Here is a 22,964-nt window from a genome sequence, read left to right on the forward strand (position 1 = left end):
AAGTTATTTAACCTGTCTGGGCTTCAGTTGCCTCACTGCTAAAATGGGTACGGTAATGTTTATTTGAAAGAGCAAAGGGATTGGCACAAAAATCGCATTAACAGAATTATCTTCATTCCGGCAGGGCGGGGTGGCTCGCGCCAGTAATCCCAGCACTTTGGGAGGCCGAAGCAGGCGGATCACCTGAGGTCAGGAGTTCGAGAAAACCTAGAGACGGTCTCCCTCCCTTCTGTACGGAACAAGCAATTATTGGGCACCCTCCTTTTAGTGACGAGGCAGGGACGGAAAATGAGTCCTTGGGACAGCGCGGGAGGAGAGGGTGGAAAACGTACCACTATTTAGGGAAGCACGGAAAGGGCTCTCAATGGATCTCTCACAAAGTGCCGTCAGGGCAGAACAGTCAAGGGCCCAGGGATTCGAGGAAGCTTGGGCGGAGCGGAGAGCTCAAAAGTTGAAAGTTTTCTTGGCAGATGAGGGAGGGAAAGGGATTTCACGAACAAGGATCTCGTGGGTGGGCTGTCCCAGTTGGCACGCGGCAGAGCGCAGACCAGCACCCGGCGGTGTGGTCTGTGCAGGACAGACAGGAATCGCTTACTAAGGCTCCAACCTTTTAAGAGTCAGCAACAAGCTCTTTCTCCGGATCTGAAGGCAGAGGGGCGCTGCGCCTTCCTTGGAGAGGGCCCGAGCGCAGCCAGACCGCGCACCAGACCCGGAACGTGGGGCCTGAAGGCTGGCGGCCGACTGCAGAGCTCGGCGCCCCAACCGGGAAGTGATCGCTGCAGCCCACCCGCCTGACGCCAGCGGAAGTGCGAGCCCCGGGCGAGCCTGCTTCGCCGCCGGGCGCCCGGGAAGGGGAGGGCGCGGGGCGGGGCTGGAGGCGGGTGAGGCGGGGCCGGCGGCGGGGCGGGGCTTGGCCGCGGTTGTTTTTACCCAGGCCTCGGCGCCTAGGCGCTTGGCCGAGGCTGATCTGCGTGCAAGTGTGAGCTGCGGCTGAGGCAAGCGCTCGAGGCGCGAGGCAGCCAGGACAGCCGGTGCGGCGCGGGGAGCCAGCGAGCGCGCCCTCGGCGTTAGCCGCCGCGATGTCAGCTCAGTGCTGTGCAGGCCAGGTGAGCGAGACCCGGCGCAGCGCGGGGGTTGTCAGATCGGAGAACCGGGCCAGGAGACCAGGCGTCGAGGACCTGCCTGGGTGCGCTCCCAGCTCCGCTGCCGAACGTAGGGCTCGGGTGGGTCGCCTGGGCTGGCCCTGCGGCACTCAGCCGTCCGGGAAATCCTGTGCCCTGGGCGGGCGGGAAGGGGTAGGGGGAAGCCCAAGAGGCTACCCCGGGGTCTTCCCCTCCGGCCTCCGGGACTCCGCGTGGGGCGGGGCGTGCAGGGCTCGGGCGGAGGATCCCGACTGCTCCAGGGACGTGTAGCCTCCTGCACCCGGCACTGGTGAATAGCGCCGAGCTCCGTAGCCCTCTCCACTCTGCCTGTCAGATGAATCAGGAAGAAAAGTGGGTTTAGGCAACGTCTCCTTTGCTATGCCCTGAATAAAACTCGGGTCAAACAACCCAAGCAGGTTACGCTTGGCATCTCGAAGTCGAGCGTGGGTTCTGTACCTTTGAAAATGTCTGGAAGCCTGACTTCCAAACTACCGGGCGCAGGTCTGGGCGAAGGGAAAACTCAGCCCTGCTTCCTGAATTTCCCGACCCAACCCTGGCTCGGTACTAGCACGACTCGAGCCTTCCTGTCTCTATTTGCAAATAAACTTGCTCGAACCTGTTTTTTAACTCTCGCCTGTTTAAACCTATGATATCTTAAAACATTATGTCTCCTACAAGTTACTGCATCAGTGTAGAATTAGTACGTCTTAGCCCTGTAATGCTGGTTTCACTCCTTCCGCAGAGTTAGAAAAAACGAAGTAGGCGAGTCTCCTGGATGTGGAGCTCCTTTCTCTCTGTACATGTAGATTATCAGCGTTTCGGTACAGTTTTAATGGAGTGTTTTCACGAACGAATCAGACTCTGGGGAGCGTCCAGGTTCGGGGTGTTCTTGCTGACAGTCTTTCCACAGTCGAGGCCAGCTGTAAGTGATGCAGGGGATAAACTGTGGGTTTCTGTAACCGGCGATTATATTGGCAGATTATCTGTCCTGTTTGGAGTGGCCACGTGGAGCTGTCTTGGTTTTTGAGGTCTAATACTGTGCTTGGCATGCATTAAAGCTGGTCTTTTCAGAGTTGAGGAAATTGAGGCTTTTGACTACTGAGATGAAATGATTTTTTTCCCTGAGTCAGGCAGAGAGAGAGAGAAAGAGAATGAGAATGGTCCCCACCTTACCAGGTATTTGAAAACAAGGTGGACCAGCAAAGACTGTTTTCAGAAAGCTCTGCAAATCTTTTATTCTTGTTTTGAAATATTTCTCTCCAATATGATGCAACACTTTTTATTATGTAGTAATTATATTATAGCTCTTTAGGGGCATCTGTCCTGGTCCCTTGAAGTCCCCTTGAGGCTCTTTCTGTCATTCCCAAGTGCCTAATTTAGGGCTCTGTAATTACCAGTATTCAAATGGGTTTTGTAAAAGAATTAGTTTTCTATTGATGTTTTGGCAGGTTTCTAAAGTCTCCCCTCTTAGGACTTTGGAAAGAACCAAATCAAAGTTAACCCCTGTTTTCCCAGGCCTGCTGGAAGCATCACTGTGGTGGGCCTCGGTGCAGTGTGATTTCCTGTGGATGGAGCGGTAGGAAGTTAAAAGAAAAGCAAACAGGCCAGGCGCAGTGGCTCATGCTTGTAATCCCAGCACTTTGGGAGGCCAAGGTGGTCAGATCACCTGAGGTCGGGAGTTCAAGACCAGCCTGACCAACATGGAGAAACCCTATCTCTCTAAAAACACAAAATTAGCCGGTTGTGATGATGCATGCCTGTAATCCCAGCTACTCGCTGAGGCAGGAGAATTGCTGGAACCTGGGAGGCAGAGGTTTCGGTGAGCCGAGATCATGCCATTGCACTCCAGCCTGGGTAACAAGAGCAAAAAGAGCAAAACTCCGTCTTAAAAAAAAAAAAAAAAAAGAAAGCAAACAAAACCTCACTTCACAGCACCATCAGAAGTTACCAATTCTTTTGTTTGTTTGGGCACCTACCTTGTGCCAGGAGCCGGCTATACAGTAATAAGTCAGACAAGCATCTCTGCTTTCAATGGCCTGTCTGGGCAGGGGAGATCATTCATAAACATGTGAACAATGAAACGATGAATATGGTACTGGTCCTGTCAGAAGGCCTGTGGTAAGCAACCTTGAGGAGGGTTGCTGAGGGAGTCTGAGAAGATGCCTGTGGAGTTGAGACTGCTCAGTGAGGAGAGGCAAGGGAGTCTAGGGTAGCTGGGGTGTCTTAGATGAGGTCAGAGAGAAGAGCAGGACCAGAAATGACCAGAGCCTGTCAGCTGCCTTTGGACTTTGGATTTAATTCTGGTTGCAGTGAGAGGCTGTGGGAGCATTTTGAGCAGGGGAGAGCTGTGGTTTGATTTGCACTTAGAAGATACTTGGGGTGTTGTGCAGACTGGACTGTAACGGGGGCTAGAGTGGAGGTGAGGAAAGCAGTTCGAGCTGGTCATGCAGCATTTGGTGAGGAAAACCCAAGTGGGTATTTGCCTCTTAGGGGCAAGCAGTGTTCCAGGCTTCAGTAGTGAACAAAAATCCTTTCCTGATGGAGCTCGAATCCTGGCAATCTGCTGTTGCTGTAGTCCCAGGAGGAGAGAGCGTGGTACCTTAATTTAGGCTATGACTGTAGGAGTGAGTACAGTGGGACATTGTTGGCTTTGGGTATATTTCAGAGGTAGAACTGGATTTGAGCAAGGATTAGAAGTGGGATATGGGAATGAGACAGACTCGGTTTCTGGCCTGAGCCACTGGGTAGATGATGGTAGCATTACTGAGGTGAAGTAGGAGGCTGTTAGGAAGAGGACATTTGGTGAGGAAAACCCAAGTTTCTTGGCTTTGTCACATTAGGGATGCCTATTATAAATGGAATGGAAATGGCAAGTCACCAATTAGGTATTTAAGTCGGGAGAAATTTGAGGTTGGAGAGAAACATTTTGACGACTTTCTTTAACTGAGGACCATCATGAACAATATGTAACCCGTAAAAGAGCCTGGGCTTTGGACTCAGGACTGGGTTTCAATTTGGAAATCTGGACAATGAGGACTGGTGTGACTGGATGAGTTACTTACCCTCTATTACCTAATTTTACCTCAACTGTTAAATGGGTACGTCTTAGGGCTATTGTGAAAATTACATGTGATGATAAGTGTAAAGTCTGTAATACAGGATTTGGCAGAGTGTGAGGAACCCCCCAAATCTTAACTTACTAGTGGCCATTACCCATCTGCATCAGGATAATATCCAGATCATCTTATTTTATTTTTGTATCTACTCTGATACTCACTTAGATTTTGCTAAGGGTGTTGGCTAATGGATGCTAAGAAGGTAGAGATTACAGGGGAGTGGTCACTCAACACTTTATGGGTTCAAAGTTCTGTGCTAGGCCCCTAGGGACAAGGTAATGAACACAGGGCTTCCTTGTTCTCCTTTAACTTAAGGGCTATGTGGAGGTGGGAGTGTGGGGGAAGTTAGTTACAGAAAATGACAGTGCTGGCTGGGCGTGGTGGCTCTTGCCTATCATCCCAGCACTTCTGGAGGCTGGGCGGGTGGATCGCTTGAGACCAACCTGGGCAACATGGTGAAACCCCGTCTCTACTAAAACAAAAATTAGCCAGGCATGATGGTACACGACCTGTAGTCCCAGCTACTTGGGAGGCTGGGGCACCACAATCACTTGAACGCGGAAGGTGCAGGTTGCAGTGAGCTGATATTGAGCCACTGCACCCTAGCCTGAGCAACAGAGTGAGACGCTGTCTCAAAAAAAAAAAAAAAGAAAAAAGAAAATGAGTGCGCACTGTCAGAGCAGAAGTGAGGTGTGTGCTTGGAAAATCTAGACAACCTTTCCAAGGCAGTTTGACAATAGGGATTGGGAGGGCTTACTGCAGGCAAGTATAGGCATGTATGACAATAATATTGCTGAAATTTATTTCAGCCCACAGTATGTGCTTGGTTTTTACATACATTATAATTCATTAATTCCTCACAAAACCCCTGCTTGGACTCCTTTTACAAGTGAGTCACCTAAAGTATAAAGAAATAAGTGAACTGATGTTACCAACTGACTGATGGTAGAGCCAGGCCTTGCATACTGGCCCATCTGACTTGAGTTGGGTGACTTTTGTACCAGAGTGCTATTCCTTATTATTCCTATATGAATAAATAATAATTGCTCCAGATGGACCCAATGCAGTTTTGAATACCCTGCTATCAGGCCGTTTTGGTAGATATTGTTGGCTGCCAGTGGTTAATGGTTGGATGAGGTTTAACTTCTCCCTCATGCCTAATTCAGGTCATAAAGACCAAGGTCACAGACCAAATTCTGTCACACATACAGACAGTGGCATACGTACAGAACAGTGATGCAGCCTGTTCTAAGACTTCCTGACGTTCCAGCTCTTTGATCTTGTTGGTGCTGTCATAGGCTTCTTGCCTGAAAAGTTCACCTGAGGCAGATGCACCAACATTCTAGTAGGCAAGACTCAGCTAACTTCTGGTTGGTGGGCAGCCAAGATTATTGCACCAGGAGGATCAAGCCCATGGTTGCCATTCTGAGTAAAGATTCACTCTGTCTTTTTTTTTGAGACAGAGTCTCGCTCTGTCACCCAGGCTGGAGTCCTGTGGCACAATCTTGGCTCACTGCAACCTCCGCCTCCTGGGTTCAAGTGATTCTCCTGCCTCAGCCTTCCGAGTAGCTGGGATTACAGACACCTGCCACCACACCCGGCTAATTTTTGCATTTTCAGTAGAGATGGGGTTTTGTCATGTTGGCCAGGCTGGTCTGGAACTCCTGACTTCAGGTGATCCACCCGCTTCTGCCTCCCAAAGTGCTGGGATTACAGGCATGAGCCACTGCGCCCGACCCTATTCACTCTATCTTTATAGCCAGTTTATGCAAAGCAGGAATGCCCAGGCCCAGTATTTCCAGCCAGATCCTATTTCTAGATCACCAAGATTTTCCTCAATGAAAACCCATTTATGTGTGTATGTATGCATGTATGTATGTATGTATGCATGTATGTACATATGATGTATGTATGCATGTAAAGATGGGATCCAGCCCAGGCTGGAGTGCAGTGGTTCAATCATAGCTCACTGCAGCCTCCAACTCCTGGGGTCAAGCCATCTTTCCACTTCAGCCTCCTAAGTAGCTGGGACTACAGGTGCGTTCTACCATGCCTGGCCAGTTTTTAAAAAATTTTGTAGAGACAGGTCTGGCTTTGCTGCCCAGGCTAGTAAAACTCATTTCTAATGTCTGTTATGTTAATTAACAAAGCCTTGAATGCCACCAGGGACTATCCATTGTCAAAGATAAACAAAGCCAGACATTAGTTAAAGCAGTAAAAACATGTTTTATGTAATAACTATTGACTGTAGGGGAAAGAGCTGAGCTCCATTCAGTTTTGTGCCGAGGTGACTGGGCCTTTTAAAGTGAGCATAAGGGAGTAAGGAGGGGAGTGAGCGGTGGCTCAACAGTCAGGAAAGCGAAAAGTTACAAAGGGTTGGTCGGTGTAAATGCGATTAGGCCAGCTGTGTCTGCCAGCAGTGTGGCCTTTGACTAAATGTTTGCTGGAATACATCTTATCAGGCCAACTGATGCCCCTAGAATGCAGCTTAAAACACACACCCACATACACAGAGTCCATGAAGACTTATTTAAAAAATAAATTACATACCACATACAATAATGATGATTCCAGGCCGGGCACGGTGGCTCAAGCCTATAATCCCAGCACTTTGGGAGGCCGAGGCGGGCGGAGTTCGAGACCAGCCTGGCCAACATGGCAAAACCCTGTCTCTACTAAAAATACAAAAATTAACCTGGCATGGTGGCATATGCCTGTAATTCCAGCTATTCAGGAGGCTGAGGCAGGAGAATCACTTGAACCTGGGAGGCGGAAGTTGCCGTGAGCCAAGATCAGGGCACTTTACTCCAGCTTGGGCAAGACAGTGAGACTCCGTCTCAAAAATAATAATAATAATAATAATAATGATGTTTCCCCCAAAATGTCCTTCCTTCTTCACTGTAAAACCCAGACCTCTACTTTGAAGTCCCCGCTCAATTAATGTTTCCTCAGTAATGATCCTTCTCTTGTTTTGAGAGAACTCACAGAATTTGTGCTTCGTAGACTTGATTGCACCACTTAGTACTGCGTCATCTGATTCATTGAAATTAAATCCTGGCTACTGCAAGGATGTTTCCTGTCTTCTCATAGGCAGAGCTCTTACTGTGACCTAGCTGAACCCCCTGTTGAGCTCTTTTGGTTACAAAACTCTTGTTCCCTATTGCTCTTTGTTTATAGTGATTGGAGATGTTAGGTCCTCATTTATATTACATGGTGCTTCCACTGGAAGGGATCCAGTTACAAAAATTCATTCTTTCCATGATGATACTGTTTTGAACAATGTGGGGAGTATTTGTGAAACAGAGGGAAATCACACATATCATTACCCAGAGAGAACAACATTTTGATGCTTTATATTCAGTTACTTGTATTTAATATTTATTTATTTATTTATTTATTTATTTATTTATTTATTTATTTATTTTTGAGATGGAGTTTTAGCTCTTGTTGCCGAGGTTGGAGTGCAATGGCGCAATCTTGGCTCACTGCAACCTCTGCCTCCCAGGTTCAAGCAGTTCTCCTGCTTCAGCCTCTTGAGCAGCTGGGGGATTACAGGTGCCCGCCACCACACCCAGCTAATTTTGTGTTTTTAGTAGAGATAGGGTTTCACCATGTTGGCTAGGCTGGTCTTGAACTCCTGACCCCAGGTGATCTGCCCGCCTCAGCCTCCCGAGGTGATGTTATTATAGGCGTGAGCCACCGCGCCTGGCCACTGTTTATAATTTTACTTAGCAAAGTTGGGATTATGATGGAAGTGTTGTATTTGATCCCACTCTTTTTGCAGAATTACGGGGTGACCGAGAAAGTTTTTTTAACATGCACCCACCACTTATTTGTAGCTGTTAATGCTTTCTGGGCTTACATTCATATGTAGATAGTCTTCTACCTTCAAACTTGATGGTTTCTTTAGAGGTGTTAACATTGAATGTGTGAAAGTCACTTAATGAGCTTTTGCATTAAGAGGTTTGGGTGTCTTTCTATTCCCAAAAGGCCAAAAGTAATGAAAAAAAAAATCCCTAATTTCATCTCTGTTAGGTGGCATCATTGACAATATATTTCTGTCATTTTCAACATTTTCTTTAACTTTGACCTTTTCCTTTTACAATTGCTTTCACAGATAACGTCTGTCAGAATGGTGATTGAGTCACCGTTTCGCTGCTGTATGATGGTGGCCATCCTTGCTTCCACTGCATTAACATTGAGACCTGTGTGTCTTATCACTAGCACTGGCACTTTTATTTTCCTGTTCATCTTTATAAAGATGTGGGCAAAATGCAGTAAAATGCCCTATAATTGTTCTGTCAAGGTGATGTTTTGGTTGATGTTGGCTAAATGCGGTAGTCCCCCTTTACCTGCCATTTTGCTTTTTGTGGTTTCAGTTACCTGAGGTCTATTGGGGTATGAAAATATAAAGTGGAAAATTCCAGAAATAAACAACTCACAGGTTTAAATTATGCCCTGTTCTGAATAATGTGATGAAACCTCACCCCATCTCACCGGGATGTGAATCACTTCTGGCCAGCATATCCATGCTATCTAGCTGTCTACCTATGCTCCTCACCCCTAGTCACTTAGGAGCCATCTCGGTTGTCACATCCACTGTTGCAGAATTGCAGTCCTTGTGTTCAAGTCATTCAAGTCACCCTTATTTGACTTAGGGGCCCCAAAGCGCAAGAGTAGTGATGCTGGCATAGTATCATAAGTGTTTGATTTTATTATTTGTTATTGTTGTTCATCTCTTACTGTGCCTAATTTAGAAATTAAACTTTATCATAAGGCCAGGCAAGGTGGCTCATGCCTATAATCCCAGCACTTTTAGAGGCTGAGGTGGGTGGATCACTTGAGCCCAGGAGTTAAGAGACCAGCCTGGGCAACATGGATAAACCCTGTCTCTACAAAACACACAAAAATTAGCCAGGGCATGGTGGTGTGTGTGCCTATGTCCCAGCTACTTGGGAGGCTGAGGTGGGAGGATCACCTGAGCCCAGGGAGGTTGAGGCTGCAGTGAGCCATGGTTGTGCCACTGTACTCCAGCCTGGGTGACAGAGCGAGACCCTGTCTCAACAACAACAGAACTATCATAGGTATGTATATACAGGAAAAAAACACAGTGTATATGGAGTTGGGTACTATTCAGAGTGTCAGGCATCCCCTGGGGATCTTGGAACCCTCCTCCTCTGGTAAGGAGGGACTACTCTAAATAGCTCACTGGTGAGCTGATACAGGAAGGGTGGCTTCGAGGTGTCTTTGTGTAGTGTAGCTAAGTTCAAGTTGTCAGATAATCCTCCGTCACTTACCTTGAACAGTGTGGAGAGTGAAGTTTGCACTCTTAGTTGGAGAGTTCGCTTGACGGTTGCTCATTCAAATGTGTTTTCTTGGGCAGCTCTGTAACTGACCTGGCAAGCTGACAAATAGCTTTGGGCTGCAGCAAGTCTGATTTTGTAGGCACCGTTGAGGGAGAGGCCAGTCTGTAGGCGTGGAAGGCAGCCTCTGACTCATTTCTCTGTGCTAATTAAATAAAAGGTAACACCCCCTTCCCCATTGCTTGCTTCCCGCCCTCATTTTCTGTATAAATAGAGGGTGTAGGTTTCCCACAGATACTGAGTATCTGGGAGTGACTATGAGACATGGAAGCTTTACTTTTCCAGTTTTCGAGGTATTTTAATGTAATCATCAGTTACAGCCTCAGAAAGGGCACTGCAGTAATTATGGCATTGTCTACTTTTATTTCAGAGCAGTGTGTGGCCAGATCATCTATGATAACTTGATGTTAAAAAGGAAGTCTTCGTATAAGCCGATATGTCTACAGAACTAGCCATTGGATGTAATTCTTTGACCAAGCTATTTTTAGTATTTTAAGTGGTCATACCTGCCTAATTATAAAGACCCAGTGTTCTCTTAGTGTTCTGAGTCAAGCCGCATTGTTAGTGAATTTTACATATTGCTGTTTTCAGTTGAATTTAGGGTTATGATTGGATCCTGAGAGTAGTAGCAATCAAGTTACCAATCTAAACCACTGTGATTGTTCCCAAATATTAGGCATCTCAGGTAGTCCACAGTAAACCTTTGCATCCCTGCTTAAAATGTATTTTAAAACATTTCCAGTGAGAATATCTCCATATTTTTCTAGCTTATATATTAATGATATTTCAAAACATTTTAGAACTTAATATGAGAGAGTCAGTATAGGGCAGTAGGAAATTCAAATAGTGAGTTGTGTGATTACACAGAACATCTGTTTGAATTTTAAAAGGAAGCAGGATTTTACTTTTGGCTTTTCTTCCGTAGTTTGCCTTGTGAGATTAAAATTGCTGATGTTTAAGGAAAGCAGCTGTTGTGGAAAAACTTAATGGGTTTTTATCAGAGAGTAAATTTTGAAACAATTTGTGGGTTTTTGAAGTAAGGTTACAGTATATAGTGATTAGACAGCATTTTTACTCCCTCATGAAAACTGTCTAGTCAAAACAAAAGTGGGAAAAACACATGTATAACCTCTTAAATCTTATTTATGAAAAGATAACTAGAGGAGATGGGAAAATCAGACTTCTGTTTAAGTATCATTTTTATAAACTGGCTAAGTGCACTTTGAAACAAAATTCATGAGGTCTTTGTGGAATGCCTTTTCCATTTTGTTTTGTTTTGTTTTTTTGTGCTGACATTATGTCTCAGCAATTTAATGGAGGGCTGATTTCCTAATGCCTTGATCCTTGGTAAGTGTGGTTCACCCCAAACTAGGGAGGAATTCAGTCTTTTGTTCTTGATTCCATGCTCATTGATCTCCTCCATTGCCATTCTCGAAACAATGGCAGTATTTTGTTTCCATAGTAATGACACTGTTTGCTCCAATAGGATTCTATAGTGGTAATTTTTCTGTAGCTTTGCTAGCCTTATCCCTGAGGACTCTAGGACTTTGTTGGACTTACTTACTTAGCTGTTACTCTTTTTTTTTTTTTTTTTTTTTTTTTTAAGAGTTTACAATCCCTAAAGTAAAATGTCAATTGATAAATATTCACTGGGGCCAGGTGTGGTAGCTCACACCTGTAATCCCAGCACTTTTTGGGGCTGAGGTGGGTGGATCACCTGAGGTCAGGAGTTGGAGACCAGCCTGGCCAACATGGTGAAGCCCCGTCTCTACTAAAAATACAAAAATTAGCCGGTCCTGGTGGCAGGCACCTGTAATCCCAGCCACTCGGGAGGCTGAGGCACGAGAATCGCTTGAACATGGGAGGCTGAGGTTGCAGTGAGCTGAGATCATGCCATTGCATTCCAGCCTGGGCAACAGAGTGAGACTCTGTCTCAATAATAATAATAATAATAATAATAATAATAATACATATTCACTGGGTACCTAGAATAATAAAGTTCAGAGGCTGTAGCTAGCCCTGCTTGTGTGCTTGTGCTTGGGAATGACCTGTGAATAGATGCTGAATTTGTTAGCTGTGTGAGACTGTGCCTGGGACAGACTGGATTGAGGGTTTGTTTGCTCAGCTTTGCACCTTTTATCTTTTGGAAAAGGGGAAGAAGCTGGGGGTCCCTTGGCAGGGACATTTGCCCTTAGAAGTGGGTGAGCCCACACGGGAGCATGAGGAGAGTGGGTCCTCCTTCCTGAATGGGCTCTAGGGATCCATGCGGTCCTGCAGTTGCCTACACAGTTGTGTTGTTTATGTCCTGAAACTTTTCCAAGAAGAAAGTCCCCATCATTTCTCAGCTTCTCAAGGAAATCTGACCTCAGGAAAAAACAGCTCTAGTATGAGAAGGAAAGCCCAACCTTGGAACCTTGAGAAACATCTCCAGTTTAAAAGGTAGACATTCCCTGTAGCCAACGGGGAAAGAAAGGAAATTAAGTGAAGATAGAGCCTGCCTGGAGGGTGGGGACAGGTGTGGAGCTACTGGCCTGGTCAGAAGACAACAACCTGAAGTCAAGTGAGAGACGAAGATCAAAGATCAGTGCCTGTGGATTTTTAAGAGTGCTGGCTTATCCGGAGGCTGAGGTAGGAGGATCGCTTGAGTCCAGGAGGTTGAGACTGGGTGAGTTTTGATCTACTACACTCCAGCCTGGGCGGCAGAACGAGACTATGTTTCTTTTTTTGTTTGTTTTTGTTTTTTTGAGACAGAGTCTCGCTCTGTCACTCAGGCTGGAGTGCAGTGGCACCATCTCGGCTCACTGCAACCTCTGCCTTCCGGATTTAAGCGATTCTCCTGCCTCAGCCTCCCAAAAAGCTGGGATTACAGGTGCATGCCACCAGGCCCAGCTAAATTTTGTATTTTCTAGTAGAGATGGGGTTTCTCCATGTTGGTCAGGCTGATCTCAAACTCTTGACCTCGTGATCAACCCACCTCAGCCTCCCAAAGTGCTGGGATTACAGGCGTGAGCGACTGTTCCTGGCCGAGACCATGTTTCAAAAAAAAAAGAGTAAGGCCGGATGTGGTGGCTCATGCCTGCAATCCCAGCACTTTGGGGGGCCGAGGCAGCAGATCACTTGAGGTCAGGAGTTTGAGATCAGCCTGGCCAACATGGTGAAACCCTGTCTCTACTAAAAATACAAAAATTAGCTGGGCCAGGTGGCAGACATCTGTAATCCCAGCTACTTGGGAGGCTGAGGCAGGAGAATCTCTTGAACTTGAGAGGCAGATGTTGCAGTGAGCCAAGATCACGCCATTGCACTCCAGCCTGGGTGACACAACGAGACTCCATCTCAAAAAAAAAAAAAGTGCTTGGGGGTTTTGGCAGCCTCAGTTTCCAGGCAGCAGAAGGTAGAGAAATGCTGGGGAGCTGAGGGACTGAAGCCAGGGAGGGGAGGTTATTACCTTTTAAGATAAAAGGAGGAGCAGATTAAGAGCCTAAAGAGGTCTGGGCTGACCCTTAAAGGATGGTAGTAGGAAAACAGCTTCCTGCCCCCAGATTGCAGGATGCTGAAGTTTATTCTTTAAGTTCTGCCAAAATCGAGTCCAAGGGTAGCCCTCCATCCCCTTTTTTCTTCAAAGAAATCCCCCACTTTCTGTGCTCTCCCCCACCTTCTTTTTCTATCAAAGTTTGTGGAATCTCGTCAACTGGGATTCAATTCTTTGAACAATTCTGGAGAAGCAAGTCTAGTTCTGGTGAGATCCAGGTTTTGCTGCTTGCTTGATTAATTAATTTATTTTAGTAGAGACAAGCTCTCACTATGTTGCCCAGGCTGCTCCCAACCTCCTGGGTTCAAGCAATCCTCCTGCCTTGGCCTCTCGAAGTGTTAGAATTACAGGCGTGAGCCACCATGCCCAGCCTTGCTTGATTTTTGAGGCAGGTCATGGAACCACAGAAACTCTTGGAAGATACCTTAAAGGGCATCTGTTTTTAATGACCCGTCTGAAGCTCAGATGTCCATTTTAATACCCCTCTTCAGTGTGCTTCTATGTTTGAATCACTCCAGTTTTGGGGAGCTCACTACTGTTCCTAGGTCTTAATTTTTCTTGTTAAGTAGGGGAAATTCCTGTCTTGTCTCCCTAATGTTGTTAAAGAGATAAAATCCCCTTTAACAATATTAGTGATTGTTGAAGGGATACAAATCAGATGTTATATATAAGAGTCTTTTTTTAATCTGTAAAGTGGTGATGCAGTGTGTCAGCGTTCAATGAAGGAAGCCAAGATCGCCCTCGGTATTTTAAAAAGAAGAGGATTTACTACAGGGAATTAGGTATGTTTAAAAACTAATTGTAGAACTAAAGGAGCAGGAATGAAGGGGCCACCCACTCTTGAACTTAAGAATGTTGCCTAAAGACCGGGGTTCTGTCTAGGTCCTGCTGCTCAGCACACAAAAAGCCAATGACTGAGATGGACAAGGATTGCCAAGGAAGAAGGCTTTAATCGGGTGCTGCAGCCAGGGAGATAGGAGCTTGGTGTCAAATCCATCTCCCTGACCTGCTAAAACTAGAGGTTTGTGTAGCAGGGAAGAAATGTAGCAATGTGTAACATTTTGAGATACAGTCTTGCTCTGTCGCTCAGGTTGGAGTGCAGTGGCCCAAGTCTTATCTTACTGCAACCGCTGTCTCCCGAGTTGAAGCAATTCTCATGTCTCAGCCTCTGAAGTAGCTGGGATTACAGGCATGTGCCACCACGCCCGGTTACTTTTAAAATTTTATATATTTTTTTGAGATGGAATCTCACTCTGTTGCCCAGGTTGGAGTAGTGCAGTGGTGAGATCTCGGCTTACTACCACCTCCATCTCCTGGGTTCAGACTCCTGGATTCAGTCCTGCCTCAGACTCCCGAGTAACTGGAACTACAGGTGCATGCCACCACACCTGGCCAATTTTTGTATTTTTAGTAGAGACAAGCTTTCACCATATTGGCCAGGCTGGTCTGAAACTCTAGACTTCATGATCTGCCCACCTTGGCCTCCCAAAGTGCTGGGATTATAGGCATGAGCCACTGCGCCCGGCCTAATTTTTGTATTTTTAGTAAAGATGGGGTTTCGCCATGCTGACTAGGCTGGTCTCGAACTCCTGACCTCAAGTGATCTGCCCACCTTGGCCTCCCAAAGTGCTGGGATTACAGGTGTGAGCCACCACGCCTGGCCTATTTTTCTAAAAGGGTATTTTTTTAAGTATTTGGTTGATACTAATATAGCCGTACCACCCTTTTGGCTTTTGACTAATCTGTCTTTATACTTAAAAGTATGCTTTTTATAAATGTGATGGAAATGGATCTTTCTTGCTTTTAATCCAATCTGACAATCTTTGCCTTTTTGTGTTGTTTCATTTTTTTGTTTTGTTTTGTTTTGAGATGGGATCTTGTTCCATTGCCCAGGCTGGAGTGCAGTGATACTATCACAGCTCACTGTACCTTCAATGCCCTGGGCTCAGGTAATCCTCTCACCTCAGCTTCCCACGTAGCTAGGACTACAGATATGCACCACCTGGCATGGATTTTTTTTTTTTTTTTTTAATTCTTTTTTTGCAGAGACACGGTCTTACCATGTTGTCCAGGCTGGTCTCAAACTCCTGGGCTCCAAGTGATCCTCCTGCCTTGGCCTCCCAAAGTGCTGGGATTACATGTGTGAGCCATTGTACCCAGCCAATCTTTGTCTTTTAATTGGATTCTTGGATCATTTACATTTAATGTAATTACTCATATGTTTGAGTTTAAGGCTATAAATTGTTGATCAGTTTCCATTTCATTCCCTTATTATTATTAATTAATTAATTAATTTATTTATTTTTTGAGATGGAGTCTCGCTCTGTCACCCAGACTGGAGTGCAGTGGCGTGATCTTGGCTCACTGCAGCCTCAAACTCCTGGGCTCAGGTGATCCTCCTGCCTCAGCCTCCTAAGTAACTGAAACCTGACTCATTTCCTCTTCTGTTCTTTGTTGTTACCTTTTTTTGAGGAGAGGGCTAATTGAAGATTTTTCATTGTCTTTATGTGTCTTTTTATTTCTTTTTAGTATTATTATTATTTTTCGAGATGGAGTCTTGCTCTGTCACCAGGTTGGAGTGCAGTGGCATGATTTTGACTCACTGCAACCCCCGACTCTTGGGTTCAAGCAATTCTCCTGCCTCAGCCTCCCGAGTAGCTGGGATTACAGGCGCGTGCCACCACGCCTGGCTAATTTTTGTATTTTTAGTAGAGATGGGGTTTCATTGTGTTGGGCAGGATGATCTCAATCTCCTGACATCATAATCCACCCACCTTGGCCTCCCAAAGTGCTGGGATTACAGGTGTGAGCCACTGCACCCAGCCTTGCCATTTTATTTCTTAAGTTGTTCTAAGGATTACAGTATGTAGCACCTTGAAAAAGGGAGAAGCATCAAAACTTTTTTCATTAGTGATGGAAACCAATCACTAGGTAGGCAGCTCAATTTACTAGATACTGATTTAATCTTGAAATGATGAATTAAGTAACATGACATGAAAACTAATTTAAAAGCAATATTTTATGCTTTACAGAAATACACAGCTGAGGCCGGGTGCGGTGGCTCAAGCCTGTAATCCCAGCACTTTGGGAGGCCGAGGCAGGTGGATCACGAGGTCAGGAGATCGAGACCATCCTGGCTAACATGGTGAAACCCTGTCTCTACTAAAAATACAAAAAACTAGCCGGGCGTCGTGGCGGGCGCCTGTAGTCCCAGCTACTTGGAGGCTGAAGCGGGAGAATGGCGTGAACCCGGGTGGTGGAGCTTGCAGTGAGCCGAGATTGCGCCACTGCACTGGGCGACACAACGACACAACGAGACTCCGTCTCAAAAAAAAAAAAAAAAAAAAATACACGGCTGAGCACAGTGGCTCATGCCTATAATCCCAGCACTTTTTGGTTTTATGATTTAATTATCTTATTTATCTTACTATCTTAATTTTATGATTTAATTAATCATATAAACATTTATTTTCCTTTTGGACGTTTAGTGTAATTTTTTAAAATGATTATAAATACTCTACACTGGAGCCCTGGAAATAGTTCTGCTACAATATACAACATGACATATGCATTCTAAAAATTACCACATTAAGCAGAACTGCACAATGAAACCACATATCTCATAGGGAAAATTTGGTTAAGGGCACAATATTCTAAAACTTTGTCAGTGACACATTTGAAAAAAGGAACTGAATGAAAATGATATTACAGTTTTATAAATGTTAAATGGTTAAGAAATACATAACTACTATGGTAAATTTGGCATTTTATTTGAAAAAGTCTTGAAATTACCTTGTGGAAATGGGTTTGGAGAGTTAGGCTTTTGAGCAGTTGGGAAGCAGCAGGAGGAGGGTTATCTGGAATTGGTTGGAAAGTTGTAACATCACATGTGTTTGGTGTGACTCAGTGCACTTGTTGAGCTGAGTTGTGTGCATTTTGTGTATTACCAGGGACCTCAATTCAGCTTGGTGCAGTTTTCTACCTGGTGTTTCTCAACAGACAGAAATGCACATCCTATTATGCCCAATTGTTCCTAACATATCCATCCTGTTGGAGCAATTTTGTGTTTTCAAAGTAAGTATGGAATAAATAGCTCAGAAACCTTGGACTTGCAGAGCTTCAGGAAGGCTGACCAAGCCTTGCTCCTGTTAGCTGTCTGAGGGAGGGAGCTGGTCCCACTGACTTCCTTTGGACCACCTCCCGGAAAACTGGCACTGGAAGGGTCTTCTGCTCTTCTGACCCAATTGTGCTCGATGTCTTCTACCATAATAAACAACTCCAGAGGCAGGAACTTCCTATCTTTGGAGGCAGCTCTACTTCGCCCTTAGGGAGCTCTGGTTTAATTCTTCTTCCTGCTGGCCTCTCAAGGCTGCAGTGACTTGCCTGTATCTTGGGGAGGGATACAGCTATTTTTGTATAATAAAGTTAAAAGAGGCAGAATGGAAGGTGGGCATGGTCTGTGGCTCCTGGCTCATAGGGTACCACAATGGGATCGATGTTTCTGTTTCTGATTGTAAGAATGCAATTTCTTTTGTAGTTCATAAGCATGATGACTGGGTTTTCATGCTTGTCTGTGAGATGTGCCTCCCTTCAATCTTGTCATGTTGTTGGTACATTACCCATCTGACATGGAAAAAAAAAGGATCCCCAGTATTCACCCAAACCATAAACTGAAAATTGGGACATGCTGACAAAGGGGAATTGTGCCTCTGGGTATGACAAATTTAACTAAGAAACCAAAATATCAGACCTTTTAGCACACTCCAGTAGTTTTTAAGGATAATGGTCGGGCAGTTTGAAATTAGAACCATTGTGGGAAGTCTTTGGTTGGCAGCCAGCCAGAGAAAGTCTCACAGCTGCTGCTGAGGTTTCTGATGGGCATAATGCCCGTTGCTCCAGGTCCTGCGTTGCCATTCTCGGATGGCTTATGGGCTGTCCATGGGGTTGTGAGAATCTGGGAGGTCACAGTCTAATTCTGGATAGAAGGATCCTCAAGGCAGTGGCATTTCCACCTAACAAGTTATTTCCAGGAAACAGATCCCGGAGCACAGGATATCTTCCAAGGCCACACAACTAATCAGCTCATAGCAGGTACTGCCCCTGTGCTCTCCTAGCGTTTCTATTTCCCAGTGCCCAGTACACACTTGGCCTTTGGTAAATGATGAGAGCATGAATGAGTGGATATTGGGCTTTTCCCGAAAGATAATCTGCTGTGTTTGCAGAACAGTTCAACAAAGAGCTCATAGCTATGAATTTTAAACACAGTCTTATGATTTGATTATTTGAATCTCGGATTGGGTTTTTTTTTGTTCTTTGAGAAGGAGTTTTGCTCTGTCACCTAGGCTGGAGTGTAGTGGCAGGATCTCAGTTCACTGCAACCTCTACCCCTCTGCCTCCAGGGTTCAAGCTATTCGCCTGCCTCAGCCTCCCAAGTAGTGGGATTACAGGTGCCAGCCACCACGCCCAGCATATTTCTGTATTTTTAGTAGAGATGGGGTTTTGCCATGTTGGTCAGCCTGGTCTTGAACTCCTGATCTCAGGCAATCCACCTGCCTCAGCCTCCCAAATGCTGGGATTACAGGTGTGAGCCTCTATGCCTGGTTTCGGGTTGGGTTTTTATGCTGTATTTTGTTGTAATAAAATCAGTTTAAACTTTTTGTTCCCTTCCTTCTCTTAAACTCCCAAGCAGTTATTTTCCAGAAAGTTCTGCTCTATGCATGGATGATAGAATTTAACAGAAAGCAGGTTTTAAGACTGTACTATCTCACCATTAGTGTAGTTGGTGGAAGTTGCAGGTTGCTGAGTAAGGGGCATGAGGCCATTTAAATGAGGCACTTTATGCAAATCATTTTGCCTAGCAGCAACTTCTGGCTGGAGGCTTTGAAAAGCATGAAGCTGTAAATTATTTCCTTATGATAGAGGGTGGGTACGAATGAGGGTTGCCACGGATTGCAATTTTTCTTTTTTCCTTTTTTTTTTTTGAGACAGAGTCTGGCTCTGTCGCCAGGCGAGTGCAGTGGTGCCACCTCTGCTTACTGCAATCTCCACCTCTCGGGTTCAAGCGATTCTCCTGCCTCAGCCACCCAAGAAGCTAGGACTACAGGCGCCCGCCACCATGCCTAGCTAATTTTTTGTATTTTTAGTAGATACGGGGTTTCACCATGTTGGCCAGGATGATCTCGACCTCTTGACCTCATGATTCGCCTGCCTTAGCCTCCCCAAAGTGCTAGAATGACAGGTGTAAGCCACTGCGCCCGGCCGATTGCATATTTTTTGGAAGCAAGAGGTCCAGCAGGGCTGACTCTGACTTCTTTTTTTTTTTTCTTTTCTTTCTGGAAGAGGGGTGTGGCAGATAGCTGGACCCAGTGCTTGAGAGGAACACAAATGCTTATTTCATTTGCCCTTCATTATGGATTGCTTGAGGGTATTCTCTTGATTATTAGAGAGTACTGGCAACTGGCGGGGAGGTGGCTCTTACTTGTAATCCCAATACTTTGGGAGGCCGAGGTGGATGAATTGCTTTAGCCCAAGAATTCGCGACCATCCTGAGCAACATAGTGAAACCCCATCTCTACAAAAAAATACAAACATTAGCCGGGCGTGGTGGCGTGCACTTGTAGTCCCAGCTGCTCTGGAGGCTGAGGTGGGAGGATCACCTGAGGCTGGAAAGTTGAAGCTGCAGTGAGCCATGATCGTACCACTGCAACCCAGCCTGGGTGACATGACAAAAAGACATGAACAAAAAAAAAAAAGAGAGAGAGAAAGCCCTCCACTTCTCTTCTTAGCATTTCATTCTCCTTTTTCATGTTTGTAAAACAATTAGGGAGTCCTGTGCACAGCTGACATTTAAGTTACCCCCGGATGCCGATAGCACTCACCAGTCTTTGTGAAAACACTACCCCTGCCTTTACTACCAAGGATGCACCTGGCCCCTGGGGCATGTAGTGATACTGCCCAGAAAAGAAACACTAGGACCGGGGACAGTGGCACACACCTTTAATCCCAGCACTTTGGGAGGCTGAGGCGGGTGAATCACCTGAGGTCAGGAATTCCAGACCAGCCTGGCCAACAGGGTGAAACCCCATCTCTACAAAAATACAAAAAAGCCCGTCATGATGGCGAGAGGCCGAAGCGGGAGAATCGCTTGAACCCGGGAGGCGGAGGTTGCAGCGAACTGACAACACGCCATTGCACTCCAGCCTGGGCAACAGAGCAAGACCTCGTCTCAACAAAAAAAAAAAAAAAAAAGAAAGAAAGAAAAGAAAAGAAAACGAAACACTGGACCAGGTGCGGTGGCTCATGCCTGTAATCCCAGCACTTTGAGAGGCTGAGGAAGGTGGATCACCTGAGGTCAGGAGTTCGAGGCCGACCTGGGCAACATGGTGAAAACCCTGCCTCTACTGAATATACAAAAGTTAGCCGGGTGTGATGGCGTGCACCTGTAATCCCAGCTACTCGGGAGACTGAGGCAGGAGAATCGCTTGAGCCCGGGAGGTGGAGGTTGCAGTGAGCCAAGATGCCACTGCACTCCAGCCTGGACGACAGAGCGAGAATCAGTTTCAAGGAAAAAAAAGATTTAGTACTTAAGCTACATGAAGTATTTGATGGCAGGAAAAGGACAAACCTGCTTTCTACTGAGAATTAATTTAAACATATTTTTGATATGGATTTTTTAGGCTTTTTTGTTCATATAGTTCAGAGGCGGTGTAGCAGAGAAGTTAAGAGCCAGTTCTAAGTGATGGGAAGCCTGAGTTCCAATGTGTTCTCAGCCATTTACTGGTGGTGTGCCTTGATCAGTTACTTCATCTGTCTGTCGTTTAATTCGTACATCTGTAAAATGGGGTAATCCCTAGGATCTCCTTTATGGGATTTTGCACTTGGAACAGTGACTGGCCCACAGTTTGAGTTCATAAATGTTAGATGTTGTAGTTATGGGGAGAACTGTCACTCTTCCTTGGGATACTGATATCCAAATTGTAAGTTGTCAATAAGCTTTCTTTGAAGTTTGCTCCACACCCTTTCCATTAAAATCAGTAATGTGTAGATCCAATATTTAACCATGATAAAATGGGTTAAAAAGGAGTCCATTAAAAGTATTGAGAAAAGATGGCTGACCTTTTAAAATAATCTAAAATGGCCAAGGTTTTTCTAGACACAAGATCCATAAACCAAATTAAAGAAAGAACTCAGATGACACACAGTGATTCGTAGAACAGAGATCCACTTGCCTTAATTTGCACAGTGTTCTTATAAATCAACAGAAAGGACACATAACATAAAAATTTAAAAGGTTAGGGATCATTTAGGAAAAAATGCAGATGCCAACAAACGTGAGAAAATGCTCAGGCTCACTTATAATTTAAGAACTACAATTCAGCCAGGCACGGTGGCTCATGCCTGTAATCCCAGCTAATCAGGAGACTGAGGCACGAAATTGCTTGAACCCAAGAGGCAGAGGTTGCAGTGAGCCAAGATCATGCCACTGCACTCCAGCCTGGGCGACACAGCAAGACTCTGTCTCAAAAACAAAACAAAACAAAAATTACAATTAAAAATGAGAGAGTTTTCATTGGCCAAGTTGAAAAGAAAGGTGAAAGAAAAACCTACTCTTCTGGATTTGTATTTGTTCACTTATGGAGAATTTATTTTGTCATAATCTCTTTGAATCATAAATATGTTCTTGGGTCTAGCAATTCTATTGTATTAGAAGTAAACTTGGAACATCTTAAACACTGATAATGAAGACTAATTTAAAATAAAAAGTTACTAGCCTTTCATACAATGAAATATGTTGCCGTTAAAAAGAATGAAATTAACAATGGAATATTATACAGCCTTAATAAAGAAGGAAAACTTGTCACATACTACAACGTATGTGACACCTCAAGGACATTATGCTAAGTGAAATAAAAGTATATTTCACTTATATACTTTTATATAAAGTGAAATATACTAAGTGAAATATACTAAGTAAATATACTAAGTGAAATAAAAATATATAATCAAAGTCGCAAAAGGACAAATACTGTATGATTCCACTCATATGAAGTGTCTAAAGTAGTCAAAATCATAGAAAGTAGAAAGGCGGTTCCCTAGGGCCTGGGGAGGTGGGAAGGAGAACTAGTGTTTAGTGGGTATAGCGTTTCAGTGCTGCACAGTGAAAAAGTTATAGAAATCTGTTGCACAACAATATGAATATACTTAACATTACTGAACTGTACACTTAAAAATGGTTAGGATGATACGTTTAATGTTATGTGTGTTTCACCATAGTAAAAAAAGAGTAAGTTAAATCTGTATGTACAGAGAGGAACAGGTAGCCGAGCTAACAGTGTTAGTTAAGTAGGGGTTATAAAAAGAGGAGGTTAAAGAACACTATGTCTATGATGAACCCAATGATGGTTTCCAATTTGAAAGGCACATATGTTTCCATTTATGTAGTTACATATATACACAAGAATTCTGAGAGTTTTAAAGATACCCTAGAAACTACCACCAGTGGTTATGGCAATAGAGTAATAATAGGAGGTTGGAGGGTAGGGGATAATGTTGGGGGCATTTGTTTTTCATTCAACAATTTTAAAGCTTATTTTAGCAAACCTAAATGTGCGAAATTCATCATGCTTTGTAATTGTATTTGCTAGCATTGTTTTCATTGTGATATCATCTCTGCCCTTTGTGGTGGTAGTGGTGGTAGTGTGTGATGTGTTTAGAAGTAGGTTTGGAGATAACAGAGTTAACCCATTTTTGCATTAGAAAGGAAACATCAATTTGGTTGCACAACTGGTATGAATATGTGGTGTAATTTTTATCA

At 44.8% G+C, this 22,964-nt stretch overlaps 1 protein-coding gene and 1 non-coding gene across 2 annotated transcripts in view; both read left to right on the plus strand.

The window, feature by feature from the left end:
- The first annotated feature begins 918 nt into the window (after positions 1-918).
- Positions 919-22,964, plus strand: part of SERINC5 (serine incorporator 5) — a 119,814-nt gene continuing 97,768 nt past the window's right edge. Inside the window, exon 1 of the mRNA XM_007976640.3 lies at positions 919-1,106. Within this exon, the coding sequence (XP_007974831.3) occupies positions 1,080-1,106 (27 nt within the window). The 5' untranslated portion in view covers positions 919-1,079. The remainder of the gene's footprint in view (positions 1,107-22,964) is intronic.
- LOC119618403 (small nucleolar RNA U13) lies at positions 17,676-17,779 on the plus strand. The gene has a single exon (XR_005234713.1). It is a non-coding gene; the product is annotated as a small nucleolar RNA U13 (small nucleolar RNA).

This window comes from Chlorocebus sabaeus, chromosome 4 (assembly GCF_047675955.1).
Source record: "Chlorocebus sabaeus isolate Y175 chromosome 4, mChlSab1.0.hap1, whole genome shotgun sequence".
NCBI classification, from domain to species: domain Eukaryota; kingdom Metazoa; phylum Chordata; class Mammalia; order Primates; family Cercopithecidae; genus Chlorocebus; species Chlorocebus sabaeus.